The sequence below is a fragment of the Polychytrium aggregatum genome, assembly GCF_025602895.1.
Source record: "Polychytrium aggregatum strain JEL109 chromosome Unknown BJ171scaffold_9, whole genome shotgun sequence".
NCBI classification, from domain to species: Eukaryota; Fungi; Chytridiomycota; class Chytridiomycetes; order Polychytriales; genus Polychytrium; species Polychytrium aggregatum.
In genome coordinates this window covers 25002-41239 of record NW_026516211.1, presented here as the reverse complement: position 1 = coordinate 41239, position 16238 = coordinate 25002, and the positions used below count along the sequence as shown (strand labels likewise).

Below are 16238 nucleotides of genomic sequence, written 5' to 3'. Positions count from 1 at the left end.
GATTCTTCATTGGCCATGATCTCGATCTTGGTCTGCAATAGCATTGGTCCAGTCCATATCCAGTCTGCAATAGCATTGATCAAAGCCGCTGCCCATGTCGTCCGATCCCCTGGTCGCTGCCATTCTCTCGCTTGACTCGGTCCTGCAGCTGGCCCTCGCCTCTCCGCTGAATCCTCGGCAACCACAGCCGCGATCGACCGACGCCATCGACACCGAAGCCGCCCTGGACCAGATCGAAGCGGAGCTGTCCAAGGCCAAGGCTGCGCTGATGAACCTTCCGCCAGATCCTTCGGCGCACATGGCCATCGAGTCACTGCCGCACCTCATTCAGCAAAGAGACGCACTGAAGCAGGTTCGACCATCCCCAACAGCCTGTTCACCCCGCAGATGTGGCATTGCACTTGTGGCCTCGGCTTGGCGGATTCTCTCAGACCTTGATGCTCACTCGAGTGTTCCAATCCGACACCCTGTCTTTGCTTCACCCGCGATGGTTCATTTCTGTCCCTGCCGAATCGCCACCCGATATAGCAAGCACTGGACAAGTCGCGGATACTCAAGCAGGCGCTGGAAGAGGTGTACGAGCTGCAGGACTCTATCCGAACACTGGTCGCTCCGCCGTCGCCGCCATCGTCATCATAGTCACAATCGCCCATAACCATGTCCGCTATAATCAGCACCCCTTGAACGAAACACTGTCAACCCTCCCCTCCCCGGACACCTGCCACTGCCACAATGCCGATTCAGGCCATAATCGAGATCAAGCGGACGCCAGCATGTCGATGGTCCTGTTGCCAACGGGCCGGCTGGGCGTGCATCGCGGCTGAAGCCATAATATCCATACCCCACCAGTGCGATGATGGTATTCCGAGGATGACCTGCAGCGCAGCTTCATCCCGCAATATACAGGCCCTCGAGGCAGCCGGGAGGGCGCTCCTGAACCAGAGTCGTGCGCGAGTCGTTCCAGATGCCCGCCCAGTCGCTCGGTGCATCGCATTTCGGGAACTGGGTGGCTTGCTCTGATCTTGGCAGGACATTTGATTCGAAATCCGCCGTGGGTCCATCGTTGGGTATTCCTGGCTCGCTACCCCTGGGCCCTCCCCACATCGCCAGTCGGTGCGGTTGCTTTGAAATCTGGCGATCCCGGGTGATCTGGTATGGGGTCGGCCGCCAGACCCATCGGGCGCTGTGGGGGTTGGATTTGTCATGGTCGGGCCAGGCCTATATGGTATGACCCGCCGCCCGGCTCTCCAACACCACACCCCTCCGACCCGATCTGCACTGCACCTCCCAGCCGCCCTCACTGTCAGCCATGGCTATGCGTCTGTTCTACAGCTCCACCTCGCCCTTTGTGCGAAAGGTCCTCATCGTCGCCAAGGAGCTCAGCCTCGACAACAAGATCGAGATTGTCCTCCAGGCGCTCAACCCAACTGCCACCGAGAACCTCGCCGAGGTTTCCAAGCACAACCCGCTCGCCAAGATCCCGACCCTCGCTGTCGAGGGACGCGGCGATCTCTATGGCTCCCAAGTGATCTGCCAGTAGTAAGTACTGCCACGTAGGCAGAGCGGCAAGATCGTACCATCGCCCATGACACAGCAGACTGACGGCATCGCTCCCGCTTGCCCTCCAGCCTCACAAGCCTCACACCCGAAGGCGAGAAGATCCTTCCCTCGAGCGGGTTCTCTCGCTTTGAGACCCTCACCCGCGAGTCCCTCGCCGACGGATGCCTCGAGGCTCTGCTGCAGTGCCGCTTCGAAACGGCCCTTCGCCCTGTCGAGAAGCAGTGGTCCAACTGGATCGATGGTCAGATGGGCAAGGTCAGCCGCAGCTTGGATGAAATGGAGCATCTGATCCAGACCCACAAGGCCGGCCAGAAGTGGGATCTCGGCGACATTGCCATCCTGACTGTCCTCGGCTACCTCGAGCTCCGTTTTGCCAGCCTGGACTGGCGCCAGACTCGACCTTCGCTGGCCGCCTGGTATGCCGAGGCTCTGAAGCGTGACTCGGTCTCGTCGACCGTTCACAAGTAGATGCCGATTGACCTTCGGGGTGGCCAGTAGTGCGGTATCCTCGCCAGCACCCGCGGGACACATGTATCTTGAGAATATATATGGATTCATTTACTCGGAGATACCGAAACATCCCGAGCCGCGCAGAGCTCGTGTGCAGGATATAGAGGAGGAAGCAATATGACGAGCGAGAACGGCCGCACTTGCATTGTGCGGTGAGTCTAGAGACAAGGAAGCCCGACAGCCCACTGCATCGCCGAGGGCCTATTTCTGGGAAGTGAGCAGCAGCACGAACGTCTGGATGGCAAGCAGCAGGCTAGTCCGGTTCTGAGCCGAAACGACGTTGCTGTCTGTGGCGTTGGAGGGCCCATGGATATTTGCGACAATACGTCAGTTCATCGGAGGGGGACCATGAGCCACACAACCCAAAGCGACGGTCGCCGTTCATGGCTTGCGGGGCTTACCAATGACTACATGCAGATTGTCTGGCTGAGCGGCGGAATAGTTGCCGCCCCAGAGACGGATGAGGTCCTCGGTCGAGGCATGTTTTGCAAACAGGTTCTGCCGGATCAGCTCCAAATTGGAAGGGGCAGTCATCGAGACGCCCTCAAATATCCAGCGAGACGAGCTCAGCGGCTTGGTTGAGAACAGCGCCAACGAGCCCTCGGCGATGAAGCAGATGGGTCCTGAGGAGTTGTGCCGCCCGTGAGTGTGGAGTTGGCCAGGGGATTGTCGAGCCATCGATCGTCGAGCCGTCGAGAATAGCGATGGGATGTCAGTGCTGCGGTAGAGAGAATGCCACGGGCCGTTGCGGGTCAGCGAGGCTTACGTTTCTTGGCAGCAAAGTGTTGAATGACACCTCCGATCTTGTCGTTGACAAAGCTGCCCACCAGCCCTGCAGGAGCAAGCACGCAGAGGAATGAGAAAGGCAGGCAATGCGAGCAAGCCAGTGCCAGGGCAGGACGCAAGGCCGACGGCCGGGCTGCATGATGTTGGTGTGGAGTCAGCATGTACCGTCGACAGGAGGCACGACCAGCCCCGAATAGTCGAAATACTCGAGATTGATGGTCTTGAGATTCAGCGGCTTCAGCAGCGTGGGTTCCTGCTGCTGTTCAAACCAGCGGGCTGCGACAGAGTCGTTTTCGGACCAGTGGGGCGGCAGACCGCCCCAGGTGGCAACCACGACCTGGCGAGTCCGTCCAGATGGTAGGCGGATGCGACATGAGACGAAAGCAGCAAAGATCGAAGCAAGACGGGTTAAAATCGCAGGCCAGCGCAAAGCACGCAGGCCGGGTGGGGATGATACCGACCCGAGACTGCGATGACACCACAATGTTGAAGAGCTGGATGAATGCCTTGGCGTTAACGCTGGGCTGGAAATCTTGGTCCGACAGCAGCAGAAACAGGATCTGTCGCTGCTTCTGGCTGGACGAGCGGCTCATGGGGGCAACCATGGCAAGCCGGGTATTGGGGAGGGGAAGATGCGATGACGGCGAAGGCGACCTCGTGGGCGGAGGGAGACAGCGCCGTCAAATCAAGGGCAACAATATGGCCGACTCGTTGGTTTGACGACACAAAAGCCACAACACCCATCCACCCACGGCGAGGACGATCGCCGGTCTGCAATATCATTCTCAGCGGCTGTTCGTTGGCGGCCCTGCCGATCCGCGGTCATTCCGTCGCTGATCCGTCGCTGTTCCGTTGCTGCTCCGTTGCTGTTCCGCCTGGTGGGACAGCGCAAGGGCTGCATTATATTGCATCGCCCTTGACGGCTCTCCGCTCGAGGTTCATCCCCGATCATCCTCTCCACCCTCGCCATTCACGACCTACGAGCAGTTCCCACCACCCGCTCCTCCGGCGCCATGTCCCCGCAAGACCATTCCCAAGTCGGCCCCTCGGCCCCAAGCTCACAGCCCACCGGCGTCGAGTCCATGGCCGACGAGCTGGCGTCTCTGGCCGATCGCGAGGTCCTTCGGTCGGCTTCCTCCCATTCGCCACCGACGCATTCGCCATCGACGCCTGGCCGCCGCTGCAGGTTCTTCAACACCCCCAAGGGATGTCGCCTCGGCACCGACTGTCCGTACCTGCACATCCGCAAGGATCCAAAGTCGTCTCAGGACCCAATCGACGCTCAGCCGAGCCCAGAAACCGCTGCCGAGAAGGTCCGTCCCGACCCTCTCCCAGAGCAGCCAGCGACCCAAAGCCCAACACTGCAGCCGACCCAGCGCCAGCCTCGACACGGCCGTCGAGGCACCACCAACGGCTCCAGAAACAGCACGGACACGAGCGGAAATGCCACCTCCAGCAACAACGGCAGCCGCCCCTCCTCTGGATTTGTCACCACCAGCGGCTTCAAGGTCCAGATCCAACGGACAGCCGAATCAACTTCAGCACCGGCATCGGCATCAACCTCAGCACCAGCGTCAGCATCAGCATCGGCGCCTTCTGGTAAGCATGGCATTGGATTCAAGTGGGGCAGACCCGGCCCTCGTACTTGAACACACTTGGGCTGCAAACAGGTGTCCCTCGTCAGCTCGTATGTCGTTCACGCTCGATTATTCCATGCTGCTCAGGCCCGTCTTCGCCGCATAAACTCATCCCCTGGCGTATGTATGCATCCAGATTCCCCAGCCCAGACTGGGTCTCAGAAACTCGACACCCGCAGCAAGAGGCAGTCTCGACCCGCTGCTCCCAAGGCCGATGCGGTCGATCCCAGCGACAATACAGGCCCCTCCAATCCTCCTTCGACAGCGGCTCGGCCCGCAGTGGCCAAGCCGGCTGCAAGGAGCCTCCAGAACAAGCTCAACCAGACTACGGACCCGTTCGATCGCGCAAAGATCATCTTCCAGATTGAGCTTGATCAGATCGAGCGACGATTCTCGGCCCTCGGCCAGTACCAGGTCGTCCGCAAGTCCATGAAGGAGACCATCATCGCCGTGGCCCTGGCGCCTTCGGACCCCGACTTTCCATACGACCTGGAGGCCCTCTTTTGCCAGCTTGTGATTCCCGGCAACTACCCGATTGTGCCGGCCAGCCAACTCACGGTGACCAACCAGGATATCCCGCCGGCACTCGTCCGTGCCGTCGAGCGGGGCTGGGCTCGCAAGGCCGCTGCAAGCGTCGGCAAGGCCTCGCTCCTGACCATGTTCAACTGGCTGGACCACAACCTCGAGAGCCTGCTTGTGGAGCAGCCCGAAATGAAGATGACCTTTGTGAGCAACGTCGGCAAGCCCGACGGTCAGAGTGAATCGTCCATCGCCGGTGCTAATCCCGGCGCTGATGAAACCGATCTGCCTCCTCCTCTGCCCAGCGTCCCGGTCAGCCTCCAGACAGACGCTGTCGATCGCAAGGACCGTGTCGTCATCGTGGCGGCGGATTATTATGGAGTGCGCCGCGAGCCACCTTCCGACCTGGGTCCGAGCGACAGCAGCGAGGATAGCTATGAATCGGACCTGACTGCATCGGACTTTGAAAGCGATGACGAGACCTCGTCGTTTGCTCGAACCGATCCCGCCGATACCGACGATATCCCGTCCTGGCCTGCGGAAGAGACCGCCCTGACCGACGATGTGGATCTTACAGCCAGGGCGGTCTGCGCTGGCCACGACGAACCCAGCTCGAGGCAAGCGGTGGGTGGCGTTGGCGTATCCGGAAGCACACCCATGCGCCCTCGCGGAATCCACATTCGTCTGCCGAACCTCCAACTCGATGGCATCTCTGTCTTGGAGTGCACGTCCTTGAGCATCATCGTGCGCTGCTCGCGATGCAAAGACACCATCGACGTCATGGCTCTGTCTCCGGCGCCGGTCGACGCCGCACAGCCCAAGCCCCGGATCCTCTGCTGCCCAACCTGCAAGACCAACATGTCGGTTGCGTACCGGTTCGAGCTTGCCCACCGGTTTGCGATGGCAATCGGATATCTCGACATGTCTGCCTGCACACCATTCGACCTCCTGCCCTCGACCTTTGTGGCCACATGCGCGAGCTGCGACAAGGTCCAGCATCCGTCGCAGTGCTATCGAAACTTTGTGCGGTCGCAGCCAACAACGCACTACTGCACGGGGTGCCATGCCAAGATGACGCTGTGTGTCGACCAAGCCAAGTTTGTCAAGATCGGAAACGGCGGCGCTGATGACAAGACGCTGTCACAGTTAGAAGCCCTGTCCCTGGCCAGGAAGAACAAGAAGAAGAGTCGTGACGAGGCAGCCCTGGTCGTTGGCACGCCGTTGCCCAAGAATGGATCGTGCTCGCATTACCGCAAGAGTTATCGGTAAGTCGGCACTCTAAGCCGTGCTGTCTGCGCCATGTCGATGCTGGGGCGAGCGGGACGGCCAGTGAGGCGCAAACGGGCGCTGGGGCTGTCGAAGCATTTGACAAGTCCCTGTGGGTCCCTGGATCCGCCACGCTGACCCACGTCTATGAATGCCTTGACCCCAGGTGGTTCCGCTTCCCATGCTGTGGAAAGCTGTTCCCATGCGACGTTTGCCACGAGGAGCAGAACAGCGACGGCCATGAGATGCTGCAAGGCAACCGCATGGTTTGCGGCTTTTGCTCGCTCGAGCAGGCCTACTCGCAGAAGCCCTGTCGCTGCGGCAAGGAGCTCACTAGGTCCGCCGGCAAGGGATACTGGGAAGGCGGAAAGGGCACCCGCGACCCGCAGCGGATGTCCCGCAACGAGAACAAAAAGTACTCGGGCATGCACAAGACCCTCAGCAACAAGAAGGGCCGGGTCGGAGTCGCCGGCACAGGCAGCAGGAACAGGTCGTCGCAGCCATCCTCGTCGTCGCTCGGCGATCAATGAGGATGCTGGGTCGTCTGCCGAACTGTCTGCAAGCCAGCCGGGTTTACTCTGTTACTACCACCTGCTTCTGCGAATCGTTGGCTCTCTTTCCAATGCCATGTTCTCTCTGTCCATGCCGATGCCATGCCGATGCCATGCCCATTCCTGACCAACTGGGTCTGTGGCCAGATCACAGCGCCCTTTGGAATCATCTACACACCCAAAGCAAAGCGGGACGCCCTGTTATGAGTCAGTTTTTGTTCCGAATCCTGAATACACTCATCCATCGCCCTTCATGACCAAACAGCAAACGATTCCAAAGTTCGATTGCACTCACACTTGTACATCGAGACATGAATGCCAGTCGATCGCCACAGGAGATTGGCCGAGTGTATTCAAGGCGATTCTCCCAAAACCACCGGGTTGCTAACCAATACAGGAATGCAATCCCACGGCCTGCATACCTGGACCTACATATGATCAGCGGGCTTCAGGTTTTTGGTGCCAGAGAAAGGAACACTGTTCCGTTTCGTTCTGACCATGCTTTAATCAACTCTCACAATACAATCTGTCCCGACACCGAATCTAACGTGGCTCTGCAACACACAGACTGCCAAAGACACTGTTGTCCGCTCCGCTTGCGATCTGTGGCCGTGATGGATCGTCATCGACAACGAGCACAGCGTTCCGCTTTTGTTTTACAGGTTTCTACTATTCCTGGGATGAGTCTATGAAATCCCATGACACAATACTCTCCGTGTCCAACTTGAACACCTGGCTCTGTCTTGAATGGACACGACTTTGCGACAATTGTAGGTTCGGATACCGCATCCTCTCCAATAACAGTCTCGGAAGCCTTTAGACCCGGCTGGTCCAGCTCCAGCTCCAGGTGCCGGGGAGGCTCTGGGCTTTGGCTCGTTCGATGGACGACCTCAGGCGCTCCATATCGATCCACCAGCGACAGCCGTGGTAAGAGCTTGGATACTTGATCGTCCGCAGCCAGTTCTTGAAAGGTTTGCCAAAGCCATGCATATGGAGATGTGGAACGGATGTGAAAGGCGGGACATGGAAGCCGAACTGCCGGTCCTCGGGCTTGACGCCGAGGTCGTTGAGGACGGTGTGGCCGACCTGGGTCATGTTGTCGAGCAGAGACAGCGATTCGGCAGTGAGGTTGTAAATGTTGTCGATGTGGCTGCGAGGAATCACCAGGATGTGCTGCTGGGCCGATGGGTTGATGTCGTGAAAGGCGACAAAGTCTGCGTCCTGCAGCCGTGAAGGGAGAGCCGATGGACCGGATGAGATACAGACGATCAAGGAAGCGTTGCTGACGGACTGGGTTGGTGGTTTCGATGAACGACCAGAAGCAGCCGAGAAAGTAGAGCCACGACTCACCTCATAGAGCAGCTTGCGGTTTCCTCCCTCCGGCGATTTTTCTGCAATCTGGCAGAAGATGCAGCTGTGGAGTTGCTGTTGCTGCTGGTCGTCTGAGGGGGAATGCTGGCTGGCGGGAGGGTGCATGGTATCGGGCGTCGATGGGTTGGGTGTGCCTGCTTCGTTGCGAGCATTCAGCAATCCATCGCACCAGTAGGACGTCTGGATGAACTGCGGAAGGTTGATGCAAGCGAGGGACTGAAGGACGCCCAGATCGTGCGGGGACAGAGGAAGATAGACAGGCGAATACCGATTCACGGTCTGAGCAATCCGAGCCCGGGCACTCTCGAGCGTCGCTGGCTGGGTGTCGTTCGGGATGCTGGCGAAATGCCGGACGACGCCGTCGATGGGAATGCTCAGGAGCAGCGGAAGCAGCACCAGAAGCGCAAGCAGGAGCCATTTGGGGCCCGTTGGCTTGGCAGCCGATTTGTTCCTTGGACCGGTTTGTCGGTTCATTCAGAGTTGATTCACTTTGCACCGATCGACAGCGACGGGAGCCTCGTGCAGTCGGTGAGATGGAGTGGGATCAAGATGCGGCGAGCAAACCCAAACTGCCGCTCCCTTCCAGTAGCCAGCTCGGTTTCAAGGCGAGTCGGCCCAGACAACCAGATGTCGGCCGGGTCGAGCGAGGACAGACGGAGCCCGCAACACTGCCATTCTGTCGGTGTCGGCCAGCGGACTCTGGATGTGATTGTCTCGAGTCCACACAGACCGCCTCGCACGATTGGACTGCCTCTCAGCAAGCATCAGAAGCCGGCTGGGTCGCATACAGGGCCTCACAAAATCAGCCATAGAAAGGACTGCTCGAGCACCAGAGATGCCCAGCATAACGTTCGTGTTCAAGATGAGCCCGGGTCGGCAAAACGCCCGAAGGCACGAAACAGGTATGGCAAATAGCCCAGGGGAAAGCATACGACCGACAGCAGACGGAAAGGGATGAGAGGGCCATGGCCAAAGATCCAACAGCCGGCTTGCTCACAGCCAGTTCCAGTTCCAGGTGCCTGCGGTGGCATTGTCTTTGCCCTTCTGTAGCGCACGGGTGAGGCGCTCTGCACCCAGATACCACCACGATCCGTTGGGAGCATCGGGGAAGGCCCACGGGCCGAGCCAGCCAAGGAAGGGCTTGCCGAGGGTGTGCATATGCAGATGCGCCATCATGTTGAAGGGCGGCACATGGAAGCCAAGCTGGCGGTCCTCGGGGCTGACGCCGAGCTGCTCCAGCACGGTGTGGGCGGCCTGGGACATTTTGTCAACCAGCGGGATCGACTCGCCGTCCAGGCTGTAGATGTTGGCAATGTGTTGCTTGGGAATCACCAGGATGTGACGGGTGGCGAGCGGATGGATGTCGCGGAAGGCAACAACCTCGTCGTCCTGCGACATGAACAGCAGAAGCAGACATGAGATGGGGCCCTTTGGCCATCAGCCAGTCCGTGCTGTTTATGGCGGACTTGCTATCGACTACCAACGACCAGTCAACAGCGGTTATGGCCTAGGTAGCGCTGCACTCAGCCCTCGGCAGGGCAGAGCAGGACAGGGCAGGACAGAGCAGAGCCGGCTCACCTCGTAGAGGAGCTCTGTGACATCGCCCTTGGCGTTGGTGGGCTGCTTGTTGGCGATTTTGCAAAAGATGCAGGTATGCTCGGCGGAAGCCATGTTTTCGAGTCGAGCCAGGAGGGCAGGAAAGACAAAGACCAAGACAGAGACGAAAGATAGGGGAACAGGCAGGGGCGGCGAGGAGTGCTTTTCAATGCGAGCAATCTGCCTGGCCCATGGCTTGCATGTGCACTGCCCATCGACGGGAGCACGAGCGCTGTGCGTGCAGATCCTGGTCTCCCCCTCAGGGCCACGGTTCTCCTGGACCGAGCAATCCGCCTGGCACGATGGATCCATGCAGACCAAATCGCATTTCCTCTTGGCCTTGGTGGCGGCCATGGGCTCTGGGCGGCAGGCCCGCACAGATCATTGCTGTCTCGTCGCCTGGCCGCCAGATGCACGGCCCATCAGCCCTGTCCTGCTCGACCAGAGACGATCCTTGACCTTGACGTCCCCGAGCATCAATGCCATGTCCTGCGAATGTCGAATCGCCATGAAACCACCGGCATTCGCTCAAACAGCATGCTCAAGCTGCCCGCTCGAGCTGCCCTCCCACACTCTCTGTGACCCCCCCGCGTGCTGATTGGCCGCAGCTTTCTGCCAGGGTCGCACGTGACTGGATCGATCCACCGATCTTGCCGCCAGGGTCCCTGGATGGCCCCGCTGGCCAAAATCGCCAGCACGAACGGGCAGCGCTCTCACAAGCGCTTCGTTTCTGCCCGAGACGACACACCAACTGCATCCAAGGCGCTGCGTCTGGCCGTTTGCCGTTTGCTTTGCACTTGCATCTCGGTCCATCCGCCTGTCGAAAACAACAAGACTCCCGCATTCGCCGCGATCGATCCGATCCTCTCACCCCGCAAACATGGTCGTGCTTACCTCTGCAGGTTGGTCTCGCCGAGCAAAGCCTTGGGAACCGGCTGTGATGGCCAGACGATGCTGGCTTGCCCACGATCCTGCCCGAGGGCCCGCGCTCGTCCAGCGGTCGACTGGATGCGCATGGTCCATTATTGCTTGGCCATAGCTTTGATATGAAGCGCAACGAGAAATTGCCCCGCTAACTCTGTGTGCTTTGGGCGGCCGGGCCGCTTTCAGCTGGCATCATCTCGTTGCTGGACGAGCAGGATGAGGAGCTGCTCGTCTACTCTCTCACGAAGCTGAACGAAATCGTGGATCAGTTCTGGGCCGAGATTTCGGACTCTGTCACCAAAATGTAAACCGAGCTCCGATGTGTTCTGCATCATCCATCCGACCAGTGTGATCGCGGCGGCAGTTTCTCGGCGCACAGGATGCCATCCGACGCATGCCGATCCGCAATCTCGACTTTTGGTGTGATCCTGGTGCACAATGTTTCATTGCTGACGTGCCTGCTTTGACGACTTTGTGGCTTTTGGATTGGTGCGCATCCGCCAACAATCGCAATCATTCACTCAGTGAAACCCTGTACGAGAACCCCCAGTTCAAGCACCGCAATCTTGCTGCTCTCGTGGCGTCCAAAGTACGTTTATGCAGACGTCCCTGCTTCAGCCGAGCACCACGCTCGCAGTTGACAGCGTTGGGCTTTGGTTCTGACGGTGCCGTGTCGGTTGCCAGGTTTACTATCACCTTGGAGCGTACGATGAGTCTCTTCAGTTTGCCCTTGGCGCCGACGCCCTGTTTGACACCTCGGCCAAGACTGAGTACGTCGAGACAATTATCGGTAGGTCGTTGTCGGTTGCCTGTTGCCTGTTGCCTGTTGCCTGTTGCCTGTTGCCTGTTGCCTGTTGCCTGTTGCCTGTTGCCTGTTGCCTGTTGCCTGTTGCCTGTTGCCTGTTGCCTGTTGCCTGTTGCTCCAGCATCGATCCGGTCGGCGATACTGTTCCGATTATGGTGTGCTTCCAAGTCATGGGTGCTTCCTCACGATTCGCCGCGGCATCTCTTCCATCTCCAGCCAAGTGCGTCGACAAGTACATCGAGCTTCGCGCTGCCCAGCACGACAGCGCATCTCCCGCCGAGTCTATCGATCCCCGCTTGATCAACGTCGTCACCCGTATGATCCAGCGATGCTACAACGACCAGGAATACAAGCAGGTATGTTTGGTGTCATGGTTTCAACCACGCGATGCATCTCGGCGGATTTCATATCCTCGCTGCCGAGCAACGCTGACCCAGGTCTCCCTTTACTATGCCTGCCAGGTTATTGGAATCGCTCTGGAGTCTATGCGGCTCGACGTCATTGAGGAGGCTGTGGCCAAAGGCAACGCCAAGGAGCTGCTTTCCTACGTTCTGGAGGCTGCCATGACGATTGTGCAGCACATTGGATTCCGAAACATGGTACGGATTTGGCCGGGCTGTCGCTTTGAGTTGTTTTGCGCGACGCATGTGGCGAGCGTCGAGCGGGCACTGATGCGATACTCACACTTGCTTGTCGTAGCTGCTGCAACTGCTGGTCAAGCTGTTCAAGAACCTGCAAGACCCCGACTACATCTCCATCAGCCAGTGTTTCGTCCACCTCAACTCGCCCAGCGAAGCCGGCGAGCTCCTCCAGAGCCTTGTCCACAAAGACGAATACCACCGGTTGATTGCATTCCAGATTGCCTTTGACCTGGAGGAGAACGCCACGCAGGAGTTCCTGAATAAGGTCCTCCAGTCGCTGCCGCCTGCCTCGACAGAGGCGGAGGCGGATGATGTGGTAAGTGCACCGATCCAACCGTGCGATCCGGAAAGCACCCTCAACGCTCTGACAGCAGCCATCGGTCGATGCGGCGCTCTGTTGATGCTCATGTGTGGCAACTGCTCTTGGCACTGGTGATGGCAGAACGACCCTTTTGCCAAGATCCGCACCATCATCAACGGCGAACTATCAATCAAGTTGCACCTTGAGTTCCTCCACCGCAACAACAAGTCCGATCTGCTGATTCTGAAAAACACCAAGGTGAGCTGTGCGGGATGGCCGCATTTCGACTCTGGTTATCGATGCTGTGTCGCCCGCGCTTGAGTCCATGTCGACTCATGCTCTCCGCTTCCACCCGCGGGTGCTGCGCGCCGATTGTCCCATCGTGCGTCCTTGGTCTCGGTCTGCTTGGTTCCGCGAACGCCAAAGACGGCCTTGGAGGGAAAGAGTTCGGTCTACCACTCGGCCGTCACCTTTGCCAATGCCTTCATGAACGCCGGCACCACCAGCGACGACTTTTTGCGACAAAACCTCGAGTGGCTCTCTCGCGCCACCAACTGGACAAAGTTTAGTGCCACTGCGGCCCTGGGCGTCATCCACAAAGGCCAGATCACCAAGGGCCTGAATCTGCTCTCGCCATACCTCCCGCAGGAGGGCGTAACGGGGTCGGCATACTCGGAGGGCGGTGCCCTGTTTGCCCTTGGCATCATCCACTCGCACCACGGAGCCGGCGTGGTGCCCTATCTGACCAACGCCCTCAGCAACACCCAGAACGAGGTTGTTCAGCACGGCGCCTGCCTCGGTCTCGGCGTCGCTGGCATGGCCACCGACAACGATGGTAGGCTGAAAGCACAGAGTGGCTGCGGTCGCTAGCGATTGTGCGAGCATCTGGCCGTCCGATCGATCTCTGCGCCCGTGAAGCCCATTCACCGAGTGGCAGCTGGGCACAAATGGTCCGATAGCGCACTGCACGCACTGACTCTTTACCGCCTTGTAGAGCTCTACGAGAATCTCAAGACCATCCTCTTTACCGACAGCGCTGTTGCCGGTGAGGCGGCTGGCCTCGCCATGGGCTTGGTTATGCTCGGTACGGCCTCGGCCAAGGCCATCACGGAAATGGTCCAGTACGCCCACGAGACGCAGCACGAGAAGATCATTCGCGGCCTGGCTGTTGGACTGTCGATGATCATGTACGGCCGGGAGGAGCAGGCCGACGCGCTCATCAACCAGCTCTGCGAAGACAAGGTAAGGGCCTGGAGCTCGCTATGACCATGCGGATGGACATGCGTGCTCGACGTTGCTGACGATCCACTCTTTGCACGTATGCTAGGACCCTATCCTCCGCTATGGAGCCATGTACACTGTCGCCATGGCCTACAGCGGAACAGGCAACAACAAGGCAATCCGCAGACTGCTGCATGTGGCCGTCAGCGATGTCAACGACGATGTCCGCCGAGCCTCGGTCATTGCCCTGGGCTTTGTTCTCTTCCGACAGCCCAAGCAGGTCCCTCGAATTGTGCAGCGGCTGTCGGAGAGCTACAACCCGCACGTCCGCTATGGCGCCACCCTGGCCCTGGGCATTGCCTGCGCCGGCACAGCCATGTCGGTAAGTAGTGGTGGCGATCGACATTTTCATCGGCAGCAACGGCAAACGTGAGATCGGTGCTGGGTGCGTTTTGTGGTCCTCACCAGCGCGACTCTTTGTCTCCACCAGGATGCCGTCGATATCCTCGAGCCCATGACCAAGGATCCGGTCGACTATGTCCGCCAAGGTGCTCTCATTTCGCTTGCCATGGTCTTTATCCAGCACAACGAGGTCACGGCGCCCAGGGCCGTCGCCACCCGCAAGCTCTATGAGAAGATCATCAGCGAGAAGCACGTTGATCCCATGGCCAAGTTTGGTGCAGTGCTGGCCCAGGGCATCATCGACGCTGGCGGCCGCAACGTCACCATCTCGCTCCAGTCCCGCTCTGGACTTGCCAACATGTCGGCGATCGTTGGCATGGCCGTCTTTACCCAGTTTTGGTACTGGTACCCTCTGACCCACTTCCTGAGTCTGGCCTTTACCCCGACACCGTTGATTGGTCTGAACAAGAACCTGGAGGTGAGTGAATCGACGGGTTGGCCTCCTCAGTCCTTGCATGGATGGCGACTCAGCCATGGTATCGTCTTCTGGCGATTCTTCTGCCTGGTGCTATGTTCGTTGCTGATCGGTGCTGCTGTCGTTGCTGGCCATCCTGTCAGGTGCCCCAATTCAAGTTCGTCTCGAACGCCCGCCCGTCCGTGTTTGCCTATCCCCCGTCGACCAAGCCCCCGACAGCCGAAGTTATCGAGAAGGTCGCTACCGCGGTGCTCTCCACCACCGCCAGGGCCAAGGCTCGCGCACGCAAGTCCGAGAAGGACAAGGCTGGCGATGCTATGGACACGGTATGTTGCGGGGTGCTGGAGCGGCCCCACACCAACATGGCACACAATGATACGCTTGATCTGTGATTGCTTCGACTTCTCATCCATTGCGTCGGATGACAGGACGACAAGAAGGAAGAGCCCGAGACTCCCAAGGTCGCTTCGGTCGAGGACAAGGACAAGGACGACTCTGAGAAGAAATCGGAGCGCAAACGCGAGCCCAACTTTGACGTGCAGGACAACATGTCGCGGGTTGTCCCTGCCCAGCTGAAATACGTGGCCTTCAAGGAAGACTCCCGATACGTTCCTCTGAAAAAGGTGCGCATGTGTGCCACGTCCTGGCTGACGATGACCTTGATGGGTCCAGCAAACTCGATTGGGTCTTGCGGCAGAAGCGATACACTAACTGTGGCGCTTATCGACACCACATACCGTCTAGACACTCGGCGGAATCGTCCTGCTCCACGATCTGCGACCCGGAGAGCCTGAAGAGTTTGTTGTGCTTGCGTCCTCGGCAGGTTGGTGTCCCAAATCGTAGCTGAGGAGAGAAGAGCACGAACCAGCACTGCACGGTCAGGAGCTGGCAAGTCGAATCTGTGCGAGGCCAAAGAGTATCTGGTTCCTGATATCGCCCTATTTTGCTCGTTTGATCCGAACTAGAACCCGCTGCGGCACCGAGCAGCACCCCCGCCGCCAACGCCCCGGCTGCCGCTACTGCTGCTGCTGCCTCGGCGACATCGACCAATCCTCCCGAAGAAGCCCCAGCCCCAGGTAACGAAGCGTGGCTGGTGATCGAGCGGGCCGTGCAGTTGGTTGTGGAGCTGTTTCGTGGTCCTTCCTTCAGCACCACCAGGCCTGCTCACCGCGAATGTGCCGTCGTCCGCTTCTCCTTTGCACAGAGCCGTTTGAGTACCACGAAGATTAAGACAGGCAACTCTGTCTTGCTGCTGCATCTGGGCGCCTGCCAAAGTCGCTTGCCGGCACAATACACTTGCTCTTCGCTTGATGAACGCCGGTCCACGAGAAGCGCATCTGCTCCTCGCCCAGAGCACGATGAACCGAGGCTGCACGACAGACTTGTCGTCGGACGGCTTTGTCACGGCCACCTGACGAGTCGTCATCTCACTCGTGCTTTCTCGATGGCGTTGTCTCGGCCCGATACGGAGGCTTGTGCCGGCCACCAAGAGCTTCGGCGCTCTGGGAGTGGTTTCATGGCCTCGCAAGGCGGCAGACAGCAGGCAAGCACAGCTGGCCCGATGCCTTGTTCCGTAATTGAGCACGACCGCCTGGCAAGACAGCGCAAGACCGGAAAGAATGCCACCGGCCCACGCCTGTGCTGCTCTGGTGGCATCATTGGCGTGCGGTGTC

General features: G+C 59.1%; 7 protein-coding genes across 7 annotated transcripts; 4 read left to right on the top strand and 3 right to left on the bottom strand.

Annotated features, from left to right (window-relative positions):
* The first annotated feature begins 20 nt into the window (after positions 1–20).
* On the top strand, positions 21–943 carry BJ171DRAFT_494857 (uncharacterized protein). Its single transcript, XM_053110048.1, has 2 exons — positions 21–352; positions 529–943. The coding sequence occupies exons 1-2, from the start codon at positions 95–97 to the stop codon at positions 637–639; spliced, it is 369 nt and encodes a 122-aa protein (XP_052968890.1). The 5' UTR covers positions 21–94; the 3' UTR covers positions 640–943.
* An 11-nt stretch (positions 944–954) lies between these two features.
* Positions 955–2129, top strand: BJ171DRAFT_566197 (glutathione S-transferase domain-containing protein). Its single transcript, XM_053113394.1, has 2 exons — positions 955–1539; positions 1629–2129. The coding sequence occupies exons 1-2, from the start codon at positions 1310–1312 to the stop codon at positions 2026–2028; spliced, it is 630 nt and encodes a 209-aa protein (XP_052968889.1). The 5' UTR covers positions 955–1309; the 3' UTR covers positions 2029–2129.
* A 138-nt stretch (positions 2130–2267) lies between these two features.
* Positions 2268–3449, bottom strand: BJ171DRAFT_641577 (uncharacterized protein; the record flags this gene model as incomplete). Its single annotated transcript, XM_053115776.1, has 5 exons — positions 2268–2357; positions 2472–2693; positions 2837–2902; positions 3022–3193; positions 3318–3449. 5 exons carry the CDS (start codon positions 3447–3449, stop codon positions 2272–2274), a joined length of 678 nt encoding a protein of 225 aa, XP_052968888.1. The 3' UTR covers positions 2268–2271.
* A 274-nt stretch (positions 3450–3723) lies between these two features.
* On the top strand, positions 3724–7121 carry BJ171DRAFT_307174 (uncharacterized protein). Its single transcript, XM_053107033.1, has 3 exons — positions 3724–4455; positions 4630–6277; positions 6445–7121. Exons 1-3 carry the CDS (start codon positions 3870–3872, stop codon positions 6806–6808), a joined length of 2598 nt encoding a protein of 865 aa, XP_052968887.1. The 5' UTR covers positions 3724–3869; the 3' UTR covers positions 6809–7121.
* A 462-nt stretch (positions 7122–7583) lies between these two features.
* Positions 7584–8849, bottom strand: BJ171DRAFT_307167 (HIT-like domain-containing protein). The gene is made up of 2 exons (XM_053107032.1): positions 8180–8849; positions 7584–8050 (listed from the first exon to the last, which is right to left on the bottom strand). The coding sequence occupies exons 1-2, from the start codon at positions 8672–8674 to the stop codon at positions 7646–7648; spliced, it is 900 nt and encodes a 299-aa protein (XP_052968886.1). The 5' UTR covers positions 8675–8849; the 3' UTR covers positions 7584–7645.
* A 92-nt stretch (positions 8850–8941) lies between these two features.
* Positions 8942–10461, bottom strand: BJ171DRAFT_494850 (HIT-like domain-containing protein). The gene is made up of 2 exons (XM_053110047.1): positions 9779–10461; positions 8942–9589 (listed from the first exon to the last, which is right to left on the bottom strand). The coding sequence occupies exons 1-2, from the start codon at positions 10148–10150 to the stop codon at positions 9194–9196; spliced, it is 768 nt and encodes a 255-aa protein (XP_052968885.1). The 5' UTR covers positions 10151–10461; the 3' UTR covers positions 8942–9193.
* On the top strand, positions 10462–15971 carry BJ171DRAFT_494848 (armadillo-type protein). The gene is made up of 17 exons (XM_053110046.1): positions 10462–10698; positions 10907–11024; positions 11246–11309; positions 11405–11510; positions 11742–11881; positions 11987–12124; positions 12225–12482; positions 12609–12725; positions 12894–13302; positions 13462–13709; positions 13795–14070; positions 14179–14568; positions 14709–14891; positions 14994–15188; positions 15310–15388; positions 15531–15641; positions 15770–15971. The coding sequence occupies exons 1-17, from the start codon at positions 10677–10679 to the stop codon at positions 15793–15795; spliced, it is 2880 nt and encodes a 959-aa protein (XP_052968884.1). The 5' UTR covers positions 10462–10676; the 3' UTR covers positions 15796–15971.
* Positions 15972–16238: the final 267 nt, after the last annotated feature.

What these genes read in the sequence shown, in the direction of transcription:
- BJ171DRAFT_494848 (XM_053110046.1), top strand. Translation starts at nt 10,677, where the DNA reads ATGGTCGTGCTTACCTCTGCAG. An exon ending in ACGACCAGGAATACAAGCAG is followed by an intron (nt 11,882 to 11,986) that starts GTATGTTTGGTG and finishes TATGCCTGCCAG; the next exon opens with GTTATTGGAATCGCTCTGGA. An exon ending in CTGGCGATGCTATGGACACG is followed by an intron (nt 14,892 to 14,993) that starts GTATGTTGCGGG and finishes GTCGGATGACAG; the next exon opens with GACGACAAGAAGGAAGAGCC.
- BJ171DRAFT_307167 (XM_053107032.1), bottom strand. Translation starts at nt 8,674, where the DNA reads ATGAACCGACAAACCGGTCCAAGGAACAAATCGGCTGCCAAGCCAACG. An exon ending in ACCGCAAGCTGCTCTATGAG is followed by an intron (nt 8,051 to 8,179) that starts GTGAGTCGTGGC and finishes TCACGGCTGCAG; the next exon opens with GACGCAGACTTTGTCGCCTT.
- BJ171DRAFT_494857 (XM_053110048.1), top strand. Translation starts at nt 95, where the DNA reads ATGTCGTCCGATCCCCTGGTCGCTGCCATTCTCTCGCTTGACTCGGTC. An exon ending in AAAGAGACGCACTGAAGCAG is followed by an intron (nt 353 to 528) that starts GTTCGACCATCC and finishes CACCCGATATAG; the next exon opens with CAAGCACTGGACAAGTCGCG.
- BJ171DRAFT_494850 (XM_053110047.1), bottom strand. Translation starts at nt 10,150, where the DNA reads ATGGCCGCCACCAAGGCCAAGAGGAAATGCGATTTGGTCTGCATGGAT. An exon ending in TCACAGAGCTCCTCTACGAG is followed by an intron (nt 9,590 to 9,778) that starts GTGAGCCGGCTC and finishes TTCATGTCGCAG; the next exon opens with GACGACGAGGTTGTTGCCTT.
- BJ171DRAFT_307174 (XM_053107033.1), top strand. Translation starts at nt 3,870, where the DNA reads ATGTCCCCGCAAGACCATTCCCAAGTCGGCCCCTCGGCCCCAAGCTCA. An exon ending in ATCAGCATCGGCGCCTTCTG is followed by an intron (nt 4,456 to 4,629) that starts GTAAGCATGGCA and finishes GTATGCATCCAG; the next exon opens with ATTCCCCAGCCCAGACTGGG. An exon ending in CATTACCGCAAGAGTTATCG is followed by an intron (nt 6,278 to 6,444) that starts GTAAGTCGGCAC and finishes CCTTGACCCCAG; the next exon opens with GTGGTTCCGCTTCCCATGCT.
- BJ171DRAFT_566197 (XM_053113394.1), top strand. Translation starts at nt 1,310, where the DNA reads ATGGCTATGCGTCTGTTCTACAGCTCCACCTCGCCCTTTGTGCGAAAG. An exon ending in TCCCAAGTGATCTGCCAGTA is followed by an intron (nt 1,540 to 1,628) that starts GTAAGTACTGCC and finishes CTTGCCCTCCAG; the next exon opens with CCTCACAAGCCTCACACCCG.